The sequence below is a fragment of the Mya arenaria genome, chromosome 10 (assembly GCF_026914265.1).
Source record: "Mya arenaria isolate MELC-2E11 chromosome 10, ASM2691426v1".
Taxonomy (NCBI): domain Eukaryota; kingdom Metazoa; phylum Mollusca; class Bivalvia; order Myida; family Myidae; genus Mya; species Mya arenaria.
Window position 1 is genome coordinate 21,814,097 of NC_069131.1, and position 23,454 is coordinate 21,837,550.

General features: G+C 36.5%; 1 protein-coding gene across 2 annotated transcripts; it reads right to left on the minus strand.

Annotated features, from left to right (window-relative positions):
- Window positions 1-5,356: 5,356 nt before the first annotated feature.
- On the minus strand, window positions 5,357-22,786 carry LOC128205616 (zinc finger protein 883-like). 2 transcript variants are annotated; one of them, XM_052907371.1, is made up of 6 exons: window positions 22,732-22,786; window positions 20,289-20,463; window positions 18,156-18,254; window positions 17,516-17,687; window positions 16,681-16,890; window positions 5,357-15,560 (listed from the first exon to the last, which is right to left on the minus strand). In XM_052907371.1, exons 2-6 carry the CDS (start codon window positions 20,445-20,447, stop codon window positions 14,254-14,256), a joined length of 1,947 nt encoding a protein of 648 aa, XP_052763331.1. In that variant the 5' UTR covers window positions 20,448-20,463; window positions 22,732-22,786; the 3' UTR covers window positions 5,357-14,253. The 2 variants fall into 2 exon arrangements, with proteins under 2 accessions (XP_052763331.1, XP_052763330.1); XM_052907370.1 differs by having other exon boundaries at window positions 18,126-18,254.
- Window positions 22,787-23,454: the final 668 nt, after the last annotated feature.

Consider the following 23,454-nt stretch of genomic DNA (forward strand, 5'->3'; position numbering starts at 1 on the left):
CGCCGGACAGGCCGACCTTCGTTTGATACAAACCTACGTGAAATGGTCTACCGCCGGACAGGCAGACCTTCGTTTGATACAAACCTACGTGATATTGTCTACCGCCGGACAGGCAGACCTTCATTTGAGACAAACCTACGTGATATTGTCTACCGCCGGACAGACAGACCTTCATTTGATACAAACCTACGTGATATTGTCTACCGCCGGACAGGCAGACCTTCATTTGATACAAACCTACGTGATATTGTCTACCGCCGGACAGACAGACCTTCATTTGAGACAAACCTACGTGATATTGTCTTCCGCCGGACAGGCCGACCTTCGTTTGATACAAACCTACGTGAAATGGTCTACCGCCGGACAGGCAGACCTTCGTTTGATACAAACCTACGTGATATTGTCTACCGCCGGACAGGCAGACCTTCATTTGATACAAACCTACGTGATATTGTCTATCGCCGGACAGGCAGACCTTCATTTGAGACAAACCTACGTGATATTGTCTACCGCCGGACAGACAGACCTTCATTTGATACAAACCTACATGAAATGGTCTACCGCCGGACAGGCCGACCTTCATTTGATACAAACCTACGTGAAATGGTCTACCGCCGGACAGACAGACCTTCATTTGATACAAACCTACGTGATATTGTCTTCCGCCGGACAGGCCGACCTTCATTTGATACAAACCTACGTGAAATGGTCTACCGCCGGACAGGCCGACCTTCATTTGATACAAACCTACGTGAAATGGTCTACCGCCGGACAGACAGGCCTTCATTTGAGACAAACCTACATGAAATGGTCTACCGCCGGACAGACAGACCTTCATTTGAGACAAACCTACGTGAAATGGTCTACTGCCGGACAGGCCGACCTTCATTTGATACAAACCTACGTGAAATGGTCTACCGCCGGACAGACAGACCTTCATTTGAGACAAACCTACGTGATATTGTCTACCGCCGGACAGGCAGACCTTCATTTGATACAAACCTACGTGATATTGTCTACCGCCGGACAGGCCTACCTTCATTTGATACAAACCTATATGAAATGGTCTACCGCCGGACAGACAGGCCTTCATTTGAGACAAACCTACGTGATATTGTCTACCGCCGGACAGGCAGACCTTCATTTGATACAAACCTACGTGAAATGGTCTACCGCCGGACAGACAGACCTTCATTTGAGACAAACCTACGTGATATTGTCTACCGCCGGACAGGCCGACCTTCATTTGATACAAATCTACGTGAAATTGTCTACCGCCGGACAGGCCGACCTTCATTTGATACAAACCTACGTGAAATGGTCAACCGCCGGACAGGCCGACCTTCATTTGATACAAACCTACATGATATTGTCTACCGCCGGACAGGCAGACCTTCATTTGATACAAACCTACGTGAAATGGTCTACCGCCGGACAGGCAGACCTTCATTTGATACAAACCTACGTGATATTGTCTACCGCCGGACAGGCAGACCTTCATTTGATACAAACCTACGTGATATTGTCTACCGCCGGACAGGCAGACCTTCATTTGAGACAAACCTACGTGATATTGTCTACCGCCGGACAGGCCGACCTTCATTTGATACAAACCTACGTGAAATGGTCTACCGCCGGACAGACAGACCTTCATTTGAGACAAACCTACATGAAATGGTCTACCGCCGGACAGACAGACCTTCATTTGAGACAAACCTACGTGAAATGGTCTACTGCCGGACAGGCCGACCTTCATTTGATACAAACCTACGTGAAATGGTCTACCGCCGGACAGACAGACCTTCATTTGAGACAAACCTACGTGATATTGTCTACCGCCGGACAGGCAGACCTTCATTTGATACAAACCTACGTTAAATGGTCTACCGCCGGACAGGCCGACCTTCATTTGATACAAACCTACATGAAATGGTCTACCGCCGGACAGACAGGCCTTCATTTGAGACAAACCTACGTGATATTGTCTACCGCCGGACAGGCAGACCTTCATTTGATACAAACCTACGTGAAATGGTCTACCGCCGGACAGACAGACCTTCATTTGAGACAAACCTACGTGATATTGTCTACCGCCGGACAGGCCGACCTTCATTTGATACAAATCTACGTGAAATTGTCTACCGCCGGACAGGCCGACCTTCATTTGATACAAACCTACGTGAAATGGTCAACCGCCGGACAGGCCGACCTTCATTTGATACAAACCTACATGATATTGTCTACCGCCGGACAGGCAGACCTTCATTTGATACAAACCTACGTGAAATGGTCTACCGCCGGACAGGCAGACCTTCATTTGATACAAACCTACGTGATATTGTCTACCGCCGGACAGGCAGACCTTCATTTGATACAAACCTACGTGATATTGTCTACCGCCGGACAGGCAGACCTTCATTTGATACAAACCTACGTGATATTGTCTACCGCCGGACAGGCAGACCTTAATTTGATACAAACCTACATGAAATGGTCTACCGCCGGACAGACAGACCTTCATTTGAGACAAACCTACGTGAAATGGTCTACTGCCGGACAGGCCGACCTTCATTTGATACAAACCTACGTGAAATGGTCTACCGCCGGACAGACAGACCTTCATTTGAGACAAACCTACGTGATATTGTCTACCGCCGGACAGGCAGACCTTCATTTGATACAAACCTACGTTAAATGGTCTACCGCCGGACAGGCCGACCTTCATTTGATACAAACCTACATGAAATGGTCTACCGCCGGACAGACAGGCCTTCATTTGAGACAAACCTACGTGATATTGTCTACCGCCGGACAGGCAGACCTTCATTTGATACAAACCTACGTGAAATGGTCTACCGCCGGACAGACAGACCTTCATTTGAGACAAACCTACGTGATATTGTCTACCGCCGGACAGGCCGACCTTCATTTGATACAAATCTACGTGAAATTGTCTACCGCCGGACAGGCCGACCTTCATTTGATACAAACCTACGTGAAATGGTCAACCGCCGGACAGGCCGACCTTCATTTGATACAAACCTACATGATATTGTCTACCGCCGGACAGGCAGACCTTCATTTGATACAAACCTACGTGAAATGGTCTACCGCCGGACAGGCAGACCTTCATTTGATACAAACCTACGTGATATTGTCTACCGCCGGACAGGCAGACCTTCATTTGATACAAACCTACGTGATATTGTCTACCGCCGGACAGGCAGACCTTCATTTGATACAAACCTACGTGATATTGTCTACCGCCGGACAGGCCGACCTTAATTTGATACAAACCTACGTGAAATGGTCTACCGCCGGACAGGCAGACCTTCATTTGATACAAACCTACGTGAAATGGTCTACCGCCGGACAGGCCGACCTTCATTTGAGACAAACCTACGTGAAATGGTCTACCGCCGGACAGGCCGACCTTCATTTGATACAAATCTACGTGAAATGGTCTACCGCCGGACAGGCAAACCTTCATTTGATACAAACCTACGTGATATTGTCTACCGCCGGACAGGCAGACCATCGTTTGATACAAACTTACATGAAATGGTCTACCGCCGGACAGGCAGACCTTCATTTGATACAAACCTACGTGAAATGGTCAACGATTTTTTTGCAGACGGACGACGTTATTAAAACGGACATGCCAAAGCCACGATAATAGCTAATGTTATTTCACGAAACAGACACACGTATATGCAATGTATAATCTTGTTTTACAATAGAACTATCTTGGTACAAGGTCGCATGAATAATTGTCTGTTTGTAGAACACAGGTATGAATTTTCAAACACCGTTTCCCTTTCCAATATATAGACACTAAGTAATAGTTAAGAATACAACCTTATTGACTGACACATTGTCAACGCAACATCTGACGTAAGGATTGTGTATCGGATGAGTGGCAGTAGGCGGACCTTTAAACACCCCCGAAAGTTGAAATTAGTAATGATTAAGCTAGTACTTAATGATTGCCTGTGTGCAATTTCATAGGTTAACAAGAAACGCCGCAATGCGGCGAAACCAGGTTTTTAATGATTGGCAGAAGAACTTTAGCCTGTGTCTGTTTTTCTATTTTTAGTAACAGTGACCTTGAACTTAGGGGCCCCAAATGCAATCCATTGAAAGGTATCCATAAACTCTTCCTTTATACCAAGTTGTGTCAGGATATGTCAACCCTAACTGAAGTTATTCAGTTTCAACCATTTTTCTATTTTAGTAACAGTGACCTTGAGCTTGAATCTAGGGACCCCAAACGCAATCCCATGAAAGGTATCCATAAACTCTTCCTTTATACCTGATTTGGTCAAGATATGTAGACCCTGACTAAAATTATTCAGTTTCGACTGTTTTTCTATTTTTAGTAACAGTGACCTTGACCTTAAATCTGGGGACCCCAAAACGCAATCCCATGAAAGTATCCATAAAGCCTTCCTATAGACCAAGTTTGGTCAAGAAATGTCAACCCTAACTAAAGATATTCAGTTTGAACCATTTTTCTATTTTTAGTTACAGTGACCTTTACCCTAGGGACCCCAAATGCAATCCCATGAAAGGTCTCCATAAACTCTTCCTATAGACCAAGTATGCTCAAGATATGTCAACCCTAACTAAAGTTGTTCAGTTTCAACCGTTTTTTCTATTTTAAGTAATAGTGACCATGACCTTGAACCTAGGGACCCCAATCGCAATCCCATGAAAGGTACCCATAAACTCTTTCTATAGACCAAGTTTAGTCAAGATATGTCAACCCTTACTAAAGTTTTTCAGTTTCAACCCTTTTTCTATTTTTAGTAACAGTGACCTTGACCCTAGGGACCCTAAACGCAATCCCATGAAAGGTCTCCATAAACTCTTCCTATTGACCAAGTTTAGACAAGATACTTCATCCCTAACTTAAGTTATTCAGTTTCAACCGTTTTTCTATTTTTAGCAACAGTGACCTTGACCCTAGGGACCCCACACGCAATCCCATGAAAGGTCTCCATAAACTCTTCCTATAGACCAAGTTTAGTCAATTTATGTCATCCTTAACTAAAGTTGTTCAATTTCAACCGTTATTCTATTTTAAGTAACAGTGACCTTGATCCTAGGGACCCCAAACGCAATCCCATTAAAGGTATCCATAAACTCTTTCTATAGACCAAGTTTGGTCAAGATATATCAACCCTTACTAAAGTTATTCAGTTTTATAGGTGAATTTGACGTCGCCCGGCCGCCCGCCCGCCCGAACAACGACGTTCGCCATTCTAATAACCAGGTTTCACTATGTGAAAACCTGCTTAAAAATGTAGGTTGTATTCTAAAAACTGTGTATTGACAGAAAACAAGAAACAACAAATGTACAAAAGTATTTATTTGCATGGTATAATCTGAATAAAACAATGATCTGTTAAAACAATTTGGACATAATGGCTATTCTTCACATACAGAGGGTGAGATAGTTGTAATAATGCATTACATTGTTCGTCTTAAAACAGGCAAATCAATGATTAGGAAACACAAGTACAGAGAATGGCTTTATAATGACAGGCTCTCCAGCATTGGCCCAAAGAAAAATAGGAATGAAGTTGGACATTTTATGTCAAAGCAATAGTAGAAAGTAGGATTTTTTTGTGAAAAAAAAACGTTGGATAAATTAGGTATTTTGTATGATAGTTAAAGACTATTTTACAGTTTAAGTCTATAGCATTTTTAATGTCTTATACGTTTTTTATCTAACTGATAAGATTAAACCTTTTAGGTTTTTACTTTATATTGGATTGTTGGGATAAGAGTGAGGTTATGCACACAAACTGGTTTAAACCCAGTAAATTTACATTTCACTGACCGTTCCAAGGCGGTACCTAACAATCCTTGATATACACCTAGTTTTTTATCTAGCATACATGCACGGTGGCTTATGTTTAAACATTTGGCTACTGAGTTTGTTTCTGTAGGTTTTCATATATTTATATGTCCTGCTTTGGTCTCATGAGGTGAAACGGTGAACAAAATTCACAATTAAACATAAAATCTAAACCATTAATGAGCTTTTTTTCACAAATATAATAGGACTACTAGCAGTTGTTAACAAAAAGAGGAAAAAGTATGAGGCTTTTTTAAAAAGTAAATAATAGTAAGAAAAGTATGGTTTGAACTGGAGAACCTGTTATAACTGGTCCTACATTTCCATGTATGGCATAGTTTGGTTTTGGACATGTACGATTTCGTGCGTCTGATTATCTTTGAAAAAAGAATTTCAAACAAAACCATATATAGATGTTGTCATGAAAAGTGAACAAACAAATACATGTAGAATGTTAATTCCAGTCTATAACTCTATACATCAAATTTCTCTATTCACACAAAATTCATGATGAGTGGCTAGAATAATAATAGATGTTTCTGAATCTACAGACACCCAAATATATATTTGTATGTAGAATCCAAAACATTCTAAGCAGTTTATACTTCATCTTTTTAACATTTTTTTTGTTTAAAGGCAAAAAACTAGCCTGAACAATAAATTTGTTTAAAGGCAAAAATCTAGCCTAAACAATAAATTTGTTTAAAGGCAAAAGTCTAGCCTTAACAATTGATTTGTTTAAAAGCAAAAGTCTAGCCAAAACAATAAATTTGTTTAAAGCCAAACATCTTAACTATACAATAATTTTTTTTGCATATTTTAATTCACATAAAATAATAATCTTTGACAACATTTTATGATATACACATATAACAATACATTAGTTTCAATAAAACTTATCTTTTAATCTGTTTTTACCATTACATTCCAAATAGCGACATGATAAAACAAACTTAGTACAAGCACACACTACTAAACTAAGAGTAACAAATATTATGACACAGTTCAAAAACATAGATAAAGCTGCACTCTCATAGATAGACAGATTTGACAACTTTAGTTTATTTTTGTACTTGAATTAGCCAACTTTTGTGCAAATGTCTGAAAAACAGTGATATTAGACTGCTTACAAAAGATGAGCTTGCAGTTGTTCATACTTCTGATCGAAAAATTATGTTTAATGGCTAAAAGTGTCAGTAACACTTACAGGAAAATGATATTTTCGACAGTTTTCCAGACAATTAAGATCTGTTTGATTGTAAGAAACATGTATCATATATGACTGGACTTAAGGCATTGATGCAAAGCATCAGCTGTTTAGAAAAAGATAAAAACTTATGCCAAAAGTGCCTATCTGTGAGAAAGCAGCCTTAAAGTACAAGTTTCAAAAGTTATAAAAATGTTAGGTTTGAATATTCTTAATGTTTCACTGAGAGCTACTTGAATTATGGCATTGTGATACTTAAGAAACATATCAATAAAATTGTATGAAATCAGTCAAACATTGTTTTTTACCCCCTCTTTTACATCATATCATATTAGTGGCTTTATTGGGAAGTGTAATCCTTGCAAAAATAATATAATGCTTAAGCAATATTAGCTTAACATTAAAAAAGTCTTCATATTAAAATCTTAAATGCACTAACACATCTTAGCAATTCCTATGATGGATGGCTTACCTTAATAAAAGTCTAAATATTTCATGACAATAATATTCAATAAATGACAGAGATGCCATGAATGGTTTTCATGTTATGTAATTGTTACTACACCTACAACGCAAGTTATTGAAGTTATTCAAGCAAGCATTAGCAGCGCAAGATTATAATTTCAATCACAAGGAAAAGGGGTGAAGTAACTGTTGTGTACCTTGTTGTCCAGGACAACATTCAATAACTAGCATGCGTTTCAGTGAATAAACGTTGTAATTTATCCACACAATAGTTATTGCATGGCTAAGCTCCGCCTAATTGTAGCTGTTTTCATACAGGGCTTCAAGTAAAGGCTAAAAAACTCTCCAATATGGTACAAGTTTTTGCTTCGCATCACAAAGGCCATGTCATTCAGTCAACTGTTTTCTTAGAAAACCAGACAAATGCCCAGCGAGCACAAACCCTCATCTATTAACGTAAGTGTTATGGGCCTTGATATGCATGAGCGTATTGTCACTGGCAACACATCTTCCAAGTTCCATTTGTATAATTTGAACAGTTTTTGAATTAGCCTAAATTAACGCTTTTAAATGACCATGATGCTGACACTGCTGACAACACAGTGGCTATACATCAACTTTTTTTCTTCTAAAAGTTGAACCAGTCAAGCTAAAACTGTTATAAAATGACATTATATTTAAAACCAGACACCAGACACATTTACATGACGAAATTGTAAAATACAACCTACATTACACAAACAATGACATAAGAATGAGTGTAAAAACAAACCTACATGTATAACATCATTATGCATAGATGCTTATTTTCTTTAAGTTGGTTTTTAATCCATATTTAGGTAGGACTATATTGTCAACATATTTTGCCTGTAAAGAAATTTACTTTTATTAAGTCACCTTTCAATCGAAAGATATGCTATTAAAGCCTAATGATATTTTTTTGTTGTTCGATCCTTGACATGGCCTTAGTCAGATTTCTTTTGAAAATTTGACCCATTTTCTTGAGAATCAATCTGAGGACATTGTTGACTAAAAGAAACATACACTTTATACAATATATAGGGATTCTTAAAGCTTATAATTGTCAATCCTGAAAAATGGCAGGCGGTTTCATTTGAGTATGAGGGAAAAAAGCAGAGTGAATGTGCTAAGGTCCCTTTTAAAATTGTTCCTGTAGTCATTTATATTCATTTTAAGGTACTTCCTAATGTATAATGTAAAAGTTCGAGCAATATACAATCTTTACAACTGCAAAATAGTCTGAAGTTCTCAATCCTGATTTTAGAACTAATCCTGAACTTTAAAACCCCGGGGTATACCTTCAATTCACAAGGAGATAAATGTGCAATATCTGGCATACATAAATACAATTTTAAACAGTCTGTAAATTACAAGTTTAATGTCATGTAAAACACTAAAATAACGTCATTAAAACAAGACAAAATGCATTTTAACTAGTGAACAATTTTACTTTTAATAGAAGCTGATAGATACAAAAGGCTTAATTAAAATGAATGCCTGCAGCCTTGTATAAAACTGGACAATACATCAATTCTGTAACTTTTGGCTATCTGGAATAATATTGAAATGATTTGATTGGTTAATATTTATAACTCAAAAGGTTATATGAATCAATTAACAGTTAAGTTAATCTTTATTCAAGCCTGTGGCTTAATCAAGTATTTACAAATAAGCATAACACTATTCATATAGGGTTTTGGCCAGGTTTTAAAAAACAGCAGGGTGCTGCAGAAAAGGGACAGGGTTCTTTTATAAAGGAAAAAATGCACATTGTGTCAGGCTGTTAAGAGAATTAACATCAGGAATTTCACATTAAATGTTAGGAAGTGTGCTTCATTAAAGTTGTTAAGGTTTTCACCTGCCAAGATTGTACGATTTTATAGTCATGTTTTAAGTCTTTATCAAAACAAAAGAAATTTCATGATGAAATATTTGAGCATTTAATTCTATGAAGGTAGAAGGGTGCCCATGCTGATCTCCATGAGGGAAGAAGAATGCTATCAAGGACCCTTCCACAACTCTTTAGCTTAAACCCTAACCTGCATCCCATTCGTTATTCAGCAAACAGACCATGATAAAAAACGACGTTCTTAATCAGCGTATTCTATGAGTGAAAAATGTGACTTTCCTAAGAATAAAAGCATGATACATAACGACTGTTGATGCTTTGTGGTAAAATGAGTTGAGATTGAAATTTGACTAAAAGCTGCATTCTCATAGATTGGCCATCTTGACACCATTTTCATTTTTTGTTGTGGAATGAGACATTTTTTTGTGTAAATTACAAAATACCAGTGTTACAAGACTGTTGATAAAAGATCAGAGCACAGCTTTTCATATTTACATTCGAAAATATTTACGGCTAAAATCGCTACTTACGCTTTAAGTAAAAATTAGTCATTAGGTAGTTTACAAACAATTGGGATATATATGTTCTATTGTGAATCATCTGATATGACTAAATTTAAGCATTGATACCAAAATCAACTGATTCCGAGACAAATATTAAAAATAAGTCAAAACTGTCAATTTGTGGGAGTGCAGCTTCAAGTTGAGCAAAAAATCCCACCAATGAACTTTTTTATGCATTCTTTCAAATAACTTAATTCTAAATTATTTAGAAAGTATTATATTCTGATTGATGATTTTAAACATATTCTTTTTAATAATTATATATACATATTTTAATCAATCTCAATAATTCATCATAAATTTGTCTTTAAAAGATGGTAATGATGTATATTTATTGTATTACATAAAGCACACAGATTGCATCTGTCAACATTATTAGCCTTGCATAGATGAACATAAATATATAAAATCAAAAAACATATTTAATCTACATGCACACAATATGATAAGTAAATATTTCAAAGTATATAATCATTTCAGAGTACACAATTATTGATCTGGCATCTAATTAACAAATGCACTTGTGAAGGTATAGAAATCCAAAAATATACATATGGTACCTTAAAATGATACATCTTTATAACAATGTAACTCTATTTACAAATATATCTTCTACTATATACAAAACATTGTCTGGAATCAGTGAAGTAACGAATACTGTAAATTCTTTGTAACATGCAACAATTTGTATAAAAAATATTATACAATATTCAAACTAACACTAAACTACATTTAGACTAAAGAACTGAGCTTTAACATTTTCAACGCCAAAAGATGCAAAGATATCATTTTTTATAGTTAAATTTATTTTTCAATGATAAGAGTCCATAACCTCAATTTCTCTCAGAAATAAGATAAACCTGCATTTAAGCCAAAAAAAGCTTTAAATAGTTAATAATAGGCATTACAGAGTGTTTGAGCATCGGAGTTTTTTAAGATGTTATGAAAAAAAAAATTCAAGATATTCTTGATATCTATCTTACAAGAGATTGCTTGCTAGTTCATACTAAAATGCATCCAATGATACCAAAACCCAAAATTCCATCAAAATTATGTTTTAAGTGCTTTATCACACAATTTAACAATATCGCAAGATTGTACGTCATATAAATTTGCATAAAAAGCACAAAAAGTACCACAGCTTTTGTTATCTTTAACATGGTCAAACAGATGGCACAAAACAACACTAAGTGTAAATCTCTGTGAGTTAAAACAGTTCTGTTAAAATTGCATAACTTCATCATCAACTATCACAGAACAAACCGGAAGTACAAAATTGATGTTTAAATGAATTACCTAGGCTACAACAATATTTCACACACAAGACAAAGAGGCTAGTCAACGATCTTTATTTTTTTCTTGACTCTTAAAAACATGAGAAGTTATCACCTTTTAATGTTTAGTCAGTAAATCAATATAAAGCTACAGAAAAGGGTCCTAAATACGCTTTGAAATAAACGCTTTTCAAACATTTGTTCTTACTGGGAGTAATAAAGATTGTTAAGGGACTGACCAATCAGACCGAATTAAAGATGGCTGCCCATCCTGAGTCGAACCAAATCACCTTGTAAACAGTGATCCCTCTTAGGAGCAGTGTTTTAACAGTGATTTCCCTCTTAGGAGCAAAGTGTTTAAACAGTGATCTCCCTTGTGAAGCAGTGTTTTAACAGTGATCTCCCTTGTGAAGCAATGTTTTAACAGTGATCTCCCTTGAGGAGTAAAGTGTTTTAACAGTAATCTCTCTTGAGGAGCAGTGTTTTAACAGTGACCTCTCTTGTTGAGCAAAGTGTTTTAAAAGTGATCTCCCTTGATGAGCAAAGTGTTTTAAAAGTGATCTCCCTTGAGGAGCAAAGTGTTTTAACAGTGATCTCCCTTGAGTAGCAATGTTTTAACAGCGATCTCCCTTGTGGAGCAAAGTGTTTTAACAGTGATCTCCCTTGATGAGCAAAGTGTTTTAACAGTGATTTCCTTTAAGGACCAAAGTGTTTTATTATTCTCAGGAAAGTTAGCACTGTATGGTGTTTTAATCAATTAAGTTCCCCATTCTAAAAAGCCTTTAGTGTATGTAAAATACATAAATGTAATTCAATAAGCCAATACACTTTAACAATCGCCAATTCACTTAGTACATTTCACAAAATTAAATAAGGGCGTAAAATACACTTAGAGTAAAATTTTATCTGCAGGTTTGCAAAAGCAATTCTTAAGCTTGTGAAAATAGCAATCTAAGCATTGAACATATGCAGCAAATTTTCAGTTTCAGCTGAACATTAAATTTCAGCTTAACATTGAAATAAAAACAGAAACTATCAAAGTTCTAACATTAGCAAACAAAGGGCATCAAAAATGGTAAAAACGTTCTAAATCTAAATTAACATAACAAGAAAATAAACAATTGTTTACAGCATAAGAACTTCCATATAAAGAACCTAAAATTACGATGAATGTTATCATAAAGATTTTAAATGCATTCATATAAAACCTGTAAAATATTTAAAAGTATCAACAAGACTTAAAATTTAACGACACTCCAAAAATGCTGTAATTAAGTAACATGTCAAATATCAAATATGTTTATCAATAACAAACAGAGAACACCTCACTTTTGTCTCAAAAATAACTACAATACCATATTTTTTGGCATAGAAATCTCAATATCCTTTCCCTTCAGATATATGGAATGGTCCTGTGCTTATTCTACCAGCAATAAAACAATTTTCCTATGCAGTGATCCCCCCTTGACAAGCTGAGAATATCTCTGCATTTGTGGAAGTAGCTTGATTTCAGCTTCACAAGCTTCAAAAAATATTTCAAAAGAAGGAAAACTTTAACTTTTTGTATGATGTCCAGGGTCGAAATTAACACAAGCCCGCAAGCCCTGCACTGGTAAAATGCTTTCCAGGCTTGCTCAAATTCTGGGTTTCTGGGTTCAGGGCTTGTTCAAAAATGTAATGCCAAGCAGAAGTATATAAATTCAGGCTTGTTCATCCAAAAGACCATTATTGATGACTGGATGTCAAGAGAGTATGATATTCACTCCCTGACTTGCATGATGGCAATGATTACTGTTTGGCAAAGACGAGTAACTGCTGAGTGGAGTTTGGCAAATCAAATAGAATGTAACCAACACATGTATGTGTCCCTTGAGCAACGTTAATATGGAACTTTAAATCAAAGAATTATAAATCCTACATGAAAATGAATTTCCCTTTCTTTGTCAGCAATAATCAAAAGCTCCATTTTAATTTCTGAAATATATGATCACCTGTGACCAACAAAATTACAATGAACAATGTCTCAGGCAGGAGAAATAAATGAATCATGACCTTAAAATCAATTTAAACCAATAATAAGTGTACACGTTCAATATCATTAACATGAAAAAACTTCGAATAAACTCAACACAGTCATTTCAATCAATCCATCGACAGAACATGCAGATCTATGAATTATTGGAAAACCAGTATTACCTTGATCAGGTGATTTAAGGTCATTACTCGTGAAAACTGATTAACCTTAATAAGGGAATCAAAATAATCCTTTAAATGAAGAAATAATGCAAAGAGACTTTGGATCCCTAGAGTCTGGCAAACATCATGACATAAAACAAAGTTTGACACTTATTTTGACTTCAAAAATGTAAGAGTCTGAGTCTAAGCAAAAATTCTAGTCCTGTGATGGTATTCAATATTCCACTTAACTAAATCTTATGGTCATATATCATTGAGTTCCACTTACTTTATTGGTCTGTTATTAATAACAAGTAATCCAATTAGCTACATCGTTCTTAAGATTTAATTAAGACTAATATTGAATACCAGCATAGGCCTCAATATCACAAAAAAAGTTTTATACTGGAGTCAAATTTTTATAGTAATTCTGTGCTTCCATTAAAGAAGTTTGAGTTTTTGGGTCACTAATTATAGTAAACTCTTTGAAGTAGATCACACATAATGAGGTCATAATACATGTACATGATGTATAAACAATACAGATAATTGAAATTTGCTTATGTATTCTGTTTCACAACCCGATTTCAAAGCCTGCATAGATTAATTTCTTATTTCATTTATAAGGCACTGCAATGGAATTTCACTGTTCTAAACATGAGAAAGGTTACGAGCATGAACCATCAACCTACTGAGTCTCAAAATTTCTAAAACAATTAAAATTGTTGAGATTATTTTGCAGCGCTTCGTACAGTCAACTGTTTGTTAACAATGATACACATTACTTTTTCAACCACATTAAGATCTCACCAAGAATACCAATAAATGACCCAATTTTAGTTTGTTTTGCAAAACCTTGAATGCCTTTTCAGTGCCCTCAATTTCTTAAAGCGCTTGCCGCAGTTTTCGCAGACAGGATAACGATACCCGTCCCAGCGAGATCGTCTTTTCCGTGGTTCGTCTTCAGTATCCTCTTCACTTTCCTCATCCATATCATCTGCGTCACAACTAGTTTCGTCCTGCTCTGCTCCGATCGACTGAAACATCTTTCGCGCTTTTCTGGCTGCGTTTCGTTTCACAGGAAGTGGCTCAACTTTTTCAACCTTTTCTATCTTATCTAAGCGAATTCTTAGCTTAGTCGGAGAACTCTGTGAAATCTCAGAGTTTTTCAATGGCGAGGGTGATGCCTTCACTGGTGAGGAACGCTTCCGTGGTGGAGGTGGAGAATCGACGGACGAATCAGATTCCTCACTTTCATCTTCTTCTTTTGTTTCTTCCATGCTATCTTTTTCAAGCTTATGTTCTTGTTTTATCCCATCCTTACTATCATTTTCATCATCCTCATTATCACCTTTCCTAGGCGTTGGTTTTTTCACTTTTCCATACGGAGGCTTCATAGGAGGATCCATCACACCACCATTGTGGCGTTTATTGTGTAGACGAAGCTGGATTTTCTGAGCAAACGAAACATTACACATTTCACACTTGTGCGGTTTTTCCTCCATGTGAATGTATTCGTGTTTTCTCAGACTGGAGTTGGAGCTGAAAGTCTTACCACAGATGTTACAAGTAGGTGGATTCCTTGGGGTGGTGGACACGTTCTCTTTATCTACTTTCTTATTAACAGCCTTTGGTTCCGCGGCATCTCCGTGATTTTCCAAGTGTTTCTTATAGTCATTCTTCTGCGTAAACTTTTCTCCACATTCATCGCACTCATAGGAGTTCATCCCATAATGTATGCAGTTTATGTGTTTCTTCAAACTGTCCTTGGCCAGAAAATATTTGTTACACAGCGGGCACTCAAACCTCTTAAAGTCGTTATTGTGTCTCCTCATGTGGATATGCAAACTCACCTTGAACCTAAAGCTAACATTACATTCCTCACACTCGAATATCTTCTCGCCAGTGTGGGTCTGCCTATGCCTCACTAGGTGAGCACGTGTGAGAAATATATTGCTGCACTCATCGCAGCGGAACTCCTGATCGACCGAATGCTGCAACTTAATGTGCCGGTTCAGACTCTCTGCGCTGATAAAGATCTGTTGGCAAGCTTCACACTCGTGCTCATCATGTCCCTGCCCCTCATCTTCGCTGCCAGTATCTGCCCATACATCCGAGACGCTGTTCTCCTCGCTCTCTATGGCTGAAATGTGATACAACATCAAAGTTATAACTAAGGGTTTTAGCCTGGTTTTAAAAGGTACAGGTTGCTGCAGAAGACTGAGAGGGTGCTAAAGAAGAGGGACAGGGTGCTGAAGAAAGATTGATTGTGTGCTGCAGAGGAGGGATGGATTTTTATCTGGCTGTTAAGAACATGAACATTATGAACTGGATTATTATTTGCCTGAAAATGTTAGGGTTGTGTTTTATTGATGTAATGTTATGTCTCAACTGCCGCATATGTCAAGCTGTAGTATGTATTTATAATCATATTATACGTTTTTAATGACATAAAAGAAGATATTAAGTACTTAATTCTATTAAGGCAGAAGGCTGCCCATGCTAGTCTTCATGAAGGCAAAATTGTGCTTCGAAATAGTTCATGGTGCAGCCCCAACTTCATAACTCATTAGCTAATACATTTTAACTTTTTACTTTTCCAAATAAATGAACAAAATTAAATTCAGTGACACAAGTCTGAACCCATACTTTTCATGGATAGGATTGGCTATGAATACGGAATATGTTAAATCATAATTTTGATTGGCCATGAAAGCAAATTTGCCATTGTCGGGCTTTAGCTTGTGCTAATTTCAACCAATGATGAATACAGGTACAAAAGTGAAAATAGTGGTTGAATTCCACGCATAAACCATAACATATTACCAGTCATCGAAATTAGACTTTTGGATGAACAAGCCCGAATTCTTATACTATTGCTTGGCATCAAATTTTTGAACAAGACCTGCTATATAAAATGCAGAATTTGAGCAAGCTCGGAAGACATTTTACTAGTACAGGGCTTGCGGGCTTGTGCTAATTTCGACCACTGTATTACCGGTACATCAAATAAGTGTTTCTGTTTTCAGTTTAATATGTAAAATTCGATGGATGTTAATAGAGGAAAAAGAAAATGCTACTGATCCATATCCACACTGGTGCAATCTATTTTTTTTACCACAAATGACCCATATTTACACAAGTTTGTCTTAAATATCATGCTGACAAATATTGGGACCAAGTTTCATGAAAATCAGATAAAAACCAAAAATTAATGCTACCTCAAAATTCCATATATAATATGAAAATGTACATGTACATACTTGAGGGAGGCGACTGGGCCATACTGCCGTCCGAACCAACATTGGTATGATGTTTACGCACATGGGCAGCGAGCTGGTATCGATGATTGTATCCCCGCTCACACTGGGTGCAAGGATAGGGTACACCGTTATGCAGGCTCATGTGATTCTTCAAGTGATGGTTGATGTAGAACGACTTGTCACACTCCGTACACTGGTATGGCTTTTCGCCTGTAAAATGATTTTTATAAACAAACTCAGCTCGATGTATACCAATAAAACTAAATACAAATACATTTCATTGTTATCTGTGAGAGGGGAAGAATATAACGTCAGAACTCAGAAATATCCCGAACTCATGATTTTAGTAAAAAGCTGAGTCAAAATTCAAGCACTAACATGTATGATACATCATGTTCATGTGAATTGAAAGCTTAGCTATGCTTTTGCAAACACAATTTTTTTTTATTCCAGAATAAGGCACATTCATCTGAACCATCTGCCAAAGCTGATAAAATTTGAGTGGGGCTTGCCAAAGTTACAATGGACAAAGAAGAGTTCAGGATGGTTAAGCTTGAAATCTCCTGCAATGTTAGATATTCCCCGCTATATAAATACATGTAGCAAGACACAACTTAATGTGAGTCCACTCAAGCAAGCCTGTCAAACTTTCTGGCCATTTATAAGACATGTATATATTATAAGGAACAAGCATATCACCTCAATTTGTGAAATTCATCAGAGAGTAACTCAAATTTTGGAATTATACATATATACGGTTTGACTAGGAAAAAAACGGATTTTTTTTAAAAAAAAAAAGAAAGAGGAAAGAGCTGATTAAAATTCAGTCACATACCAGTGTGGAGCCTCATGTGTTTTGTGAGGTTATGCTTCTGCGTATAGCTATTCCCACAAAGATTGCATGAGAATTTCTTCACGCCCGAGTGAATCTCCTTATGGCGTCGTAAGCTTGCTACGGAGCTGAATCCTTTGCTACAAACGTCACATCGAGTTTCACTGGAACCGACCTGGAATGTAGATGTTACATGATGTACAATGAAACCATAAGTGGGAAGTCCAAGGGCAAATTTATATAAACCTTTTTGGCACTGTTTGGACCTTTAAATTATTGAACTAGAAATTTGTTTACAGGATTTGAAATTTGAAACAATGTTTTACTTCAAAATTGTTCAGCAAAAACTATGAAATATAGTCAACTAATCTCAACTTTGTGCCATCATTTTATGCATGAGGACAGGGCCTTTCTGATTGGGAAAAATGCGCAATCTTTATTACGACTGGGAATACCAATTTTGCTTAGGAATGAACAAGAATGCTTTAAAAATTAGACAGTAAAGAAAGAAAATGTGATAATGAAAAAAAAATGTAATAAAGAAACAAACAAACAATTTATCCATTGGTGTTGGGAGCTGACATTTCAACCACACCAAGTTCAACTTGATTACCTTGGAAAGGTGTTTGTTGGTTGAACTCACTTTGTTTGGTGTGAGCAGGGCATTGGGCTCGGGGGTTTGAGGGTGTTCTGTGGTTGGGTTGCCTATCGGTATCTGGGCTATGCCATTGTAATACTGAATCTGAAAACAGAGTAACACTTCATTACATACATGTGAAAGTAGGATTTGAGCTAGGTTTTAAAAACGACAGGGTGCTGCGAAAAAAGACAGGGTGCTAACGGAAAATAGGGCAGATTGTTTCAGGCTTTAAAAAATTTGAACATGATGAATTTCACTGCAAATGTGGTTTATTGAAGTAATATTAGTCTTTAACTGCCAAATATGTCAATGTTGTATAATCATATTTTAAGTTTGAATCAAAGCAAGAGAATTATTTGATGATCTGAAGCATTTATCTCTATGAATACCGAAGGATGCCCATGCTGGTCTCCAGAAGGGCAGAAGGGTGCTACCAAAAAAGAGCAGGATGCAGCACCCCTCAGTAACTCTTAAGCTAAAAGCCTACTAAAGTTTTACAATGTAGATGCATAAAACAGCACTTGTTTGAAATTGTGCATACTTTCATTAATCTGCAAGCTGACACTAGTTTGACCTTTGCCAACTTGATCATTTATTTTATAAGTGGTTTGTTCTAGAAATCTGGAAATCCCCTTATACAGTACACTCCACGCGGAACTACCACTTTCCTCGGTCACTCTGAGGTTTTTTTTATTTATTGCGGACATCTGCCGAGTATGTAACCGCTTTCCTCCCTAAAATCCGCCGAGTTGCTGGTTTTCCGCCGAGGGTTTTATTGCCAGTATCGCTGGTGATCGTGTTGTTTTATTGGCCTCAAAGCGGAACTCCTAGTTGTATGCTTTGCTACTACATTGCAACTATTACATTTGCAGTTATTTCGTTTATAAAAATCAATTTTTCTTGTAAAGAAAGAAAGAATACATATTCAATTAAACAATACATCTTTATCTCATTCGGTTATTAATCTACCTTTCAACTAATATTCATTAATTGCCTGTTGATATCCGCACACATTTAAGATTTATATGTTTGTTTACCATAATTACGTCATACAGCTTTTGTGTTGTTGAGAACTAAATTGGCTTGGAGTAATATGCAGGTATTGGGTACCATGTAAGTGTCAATATTTTTCCTGTCACTATTTCTTTTGTGATACATATCAGTTGTTTTTCCGCATTCCAGATAATATCTAAATTGCACTGTAATTATGACATTAAAAAAGTATGAAGTTAACTCATGTTCTGTGGTTTAAAAAATCGCCGATTTAATCTACATCTATATGAAGATATTGTCGTAATCTATTTCCTACTCTAAATGAAAATAATTCAGCTTTCAATTGAACTATTTTATGAAAGTTACGGTGTTAGTATGAATATTGTGCTTAAAAATATTGAAACCATAACTTCTTAATTAACAATTAGAAATTACTAGTATAAAACGCAATCTAGTATTTTTGACAATGTGGTAGTCACGTGATATGCAAATTGCGTAGTGACGTATTGTGCGCTAAATTCAGACTACTTTTGGTTATCTGGCATGTTAATGCGAAAAATGCATTTTTTTTTATATCACACTGCACGTTTAAATGTAAAACAGTTAAGAGAAATTAATTGAATATACGTAGCAAACAGAATGTTTACATTACTTTAAGTAACTGGGATTGTTGGAAGCCAAATGAGTAAGATATAATTAGAACTGGGTCAAAAATGGACATCGACATATGTTGCATTTTTGCGCCGTCAAAGGATTACGAGTCTTATTATGTGTAAGTAGGTCTGAAAAATATTGAAACAACACAATAAAAGAACAGTATTCAAATGAATTACACAAAATCAGATACATGTACAGTATGAGATTCTTATCGGTTTCCTCAGAGTTTCGCAGTGTTTTCACTCCCGAGCAACGCGGCGATTGTAATTATAAGGTCCACTGATCAGCCTCGGAGGGTGAACGAGTGAAAACACCGAGGAAAGCGGATTATCATAAATTGGATGTCGTGTCCGCGATGACCAAAATCCGCCGAGGAAAATGGAAAGTGGTAGTTCCGCGTGGAGTGTACTGTAACTCAGAAGTATATTATAACAACAACTGGCTTTAAATCCATATTAGAGCAGTGTAAAAAAAAGCAATATTTACCTGAGGGGTGGCAGGGTTGTAGGTATACTGCTGTGCGCTGAACTCAGATGGCGGCTGCAACTCCCCTGTCTCATGGTAGGGTTCACTTTCAAACTGGATGCCATTGTAGGCGCTAGCACTGGTGTAGGCAACATCCCCGTTTGACGCAAACCCATCCATAGTGCTTACCTTCGACCTAAAAACATAAATAGCTTGGTTATGGAATCATATTGGATTGCCAACAGGGCTTTTTCTTAAGTACCCATGCGCCTGACTATCAGACCCATTCTCTAAGCAGAATATATGATATTTTTCAGAGATCAGTATGAAATATTATCTGTCATGATTTATTGCAATAGATATTTACTCCCCAAGGATTGATATTTCAGCGGTTTCAGGTCTTTTGAAAGGGAAAGAAACTTATATTAAATAATTTCCTCATATGCACGGCACTGAAAAGTTTGTTCTTTAAACTTTAAAACTTCCCAATTCTGGCATATTTTGTGACGCAAATTTTCGCATAATTGCTAGGGTCTTTTTCCCAAAATGGGCAGAAAAAGCCCTGGCCATCTCTCCTCTCTAAATAAATGGGGATATGGCTCTTCTGTATTGAATTTCGAACAGAAACAAAAAGAACTTTTTCTAATGTAATTTTAAGTAAATAATTCATAAAACTGGATAATTATGTCAGACAGCACATTAAAGAAAAAAACTTCTTAATCTTTGCTTCCAGTGATTTTTCTTGGAATTATTTTCACCGCCTGTTCCTTCCAAATTGGGAACTTTTCTTGACTTTGGGAGAAATACAAAATCATGCTAAAAAAGCAAATATTTAGCAAATATACTTGTTTTTACTTTTTTCTGCATACATTATGCTGTAAAAGAGCTAGTCTTATCAAGATTTTGTTTATTTCTTAATAAATTCATTGCTTTTTTATTCATTCACAGGACCTGTATTCAATCAATTGGGAAAATATCATCAATTTTGGTAAAAATGATAAGTTTTTCGCTAGGGGAAACAGCCTTTAAAAGGCAGTAAATTGCACCAAAAAAAATCACTGCCTTCTTGTCTGACTTTGTTTTCATTATTTATTTCACTAGTGCCAAGTTTAATTTTTAAATAGGACAAGGTCCTGCAGAAAAGGGACAGAGTGCAAAGGGCACATTGAATCGGACTATAAAAAACTGGAACATTATGAATTTGGCAGAAAATGTTAGAAATTGTGTTTTAATGAAGAAATATTAGGATTCAACTGCCAGATATGTAGTGTGTGTGTTATATAATCTTATTACAGAAGTATTAAACTATACAAAAGACAGTCTTGAGCATTTAATTTTATAAAGGCAGAAGGGTACCCATGCTCGTCTCCATGTGGTCAGAAGGGTACTACTGAAAAAGGACAGGGTGCAGCACCCCTCCAAAATTGATGCATTTTTCTTAAACCGTTAGTAATGCTTTAAGCCATAAAACATTAGTTTTTGAACTGAACTATGAAAATCTGTATCTATTATTTTGGCAGCTGTCTTTTATCACTGGTTTGCAGATATTTTCACAAAAATTTGCTTATTCCAAGTCAAAAAATTAGAAAGTTGTAAAAACCGGTAAATCTGTGAGAGCACAGCATTAAGTTCAAAACAATGATAAATGAAAACAAATAGTAAAAAATCTATAACCGAATAAAAGATAGATCATGTACATCTGTCTTTTTTATTCCTACTCTTTCTTGATTCATATAAACTGGTCACAAAGATGTTCATTATGTTCGGAATGGTGCTGTGGAAATCTAGCTTGAGCTACAGAAATCTCAAACTCTGTAGCCCCATTGGCTACCTGGGAAAACTTCACGGACCGATACTCTAAAAAATTCCATTTTTTAGTAGATCCTCCTTTTTGCAGAAGGTGTTGTTCATGATAGGTGCAATAAAAAAAGTAATAGATTTATATCAACCCAGAATTCCGGCTAAATATGGTAAAATGCTGTAATTTGCCAGAGATTAAATTGGACACAAGCTGTCCAAACATTAAAACAAAACAAAAGGGTAATGGTTACCCCCGTTTAAAAACAGTTAACCTAGAGCACTGATATAATGTTAATTAACAGATGCAATGTCACTCAACAAGTTGAATCCTGAAAATATGTATCGATAATTTATCTTACACTACTATAAATGGAGAGCATTTTATAATTTGAACAGATCGATAGCAAATCACACAACTTTGATATCAAGAACACAAAAAAAACACAATTGTGGTAAGCAAAAGCTGAATCATATTCAGTGAGCAATCTACGTAAAACGTTGCAAAACCACAAAAATAAAGAAGTCGATATCAAATTGCGAGAAATCGGAAGGCCGAAATTAAATTTGCACGCGATTCCATTAAATGTCTTTTGCATCATACTAGAGAGTAACGTTTAAATGCATTATTTGAAAACAAAAGTTTAAAATAATATATCCACGGGACCTTCTAATTCGCTTCCTTGTTTCTGTCCTCAGAATTGCAAATGGCGGGGGGACGCGTTTACCAAGGGGGCTAACTCGTTGATAGTCATAACGGCGAACTGTAAAACGCAGAAATAATCTCTGCCGGACAGCTGTTAGGTCCCTTACAGAACATGGTCTCTCGCAATAAAAATAAACCTGATATACTGACGACTGGAACCCTTCAACGAATGTTTATATATGCGCAAGTCTTTTTTATGAAGTAATAAACGCTATTCAACAAAAGACTATATACATGTAGCCTGATTTGTTAATTGACATTACCACATACGTTGTAACAATGAAACTTTGGTGGGAACTTGACTTTAGATCTAGATAAAGTTTTTTTGCACTTAGCACGCCCTTTTTCTACAATATATTTAGAATATCCAATTGCATGGAAAACAAACAGCCGGACAAGCCAAAATCGTTCGGACGAACTTATGGACGGAGGAACGCACAAACATAAGTTGCATCCCCCCCCCCCCTCCCGCATAGATGGCCCAGCACCACCAAGCCAAAAAAAAAGATTATTAGACAAATGACAATTGAGTGTGACCTTGAACTTCATACATTGGCCTTGCATACTATGAATATTTTGCCATGTTAAGCGAATGCCGGACATGCCCAAATCATCGTTTAGAAGCAAAACCAATAACGTTGATAGAAACAGAAATATGAAAAAGCCACATACATTTGAACGTAT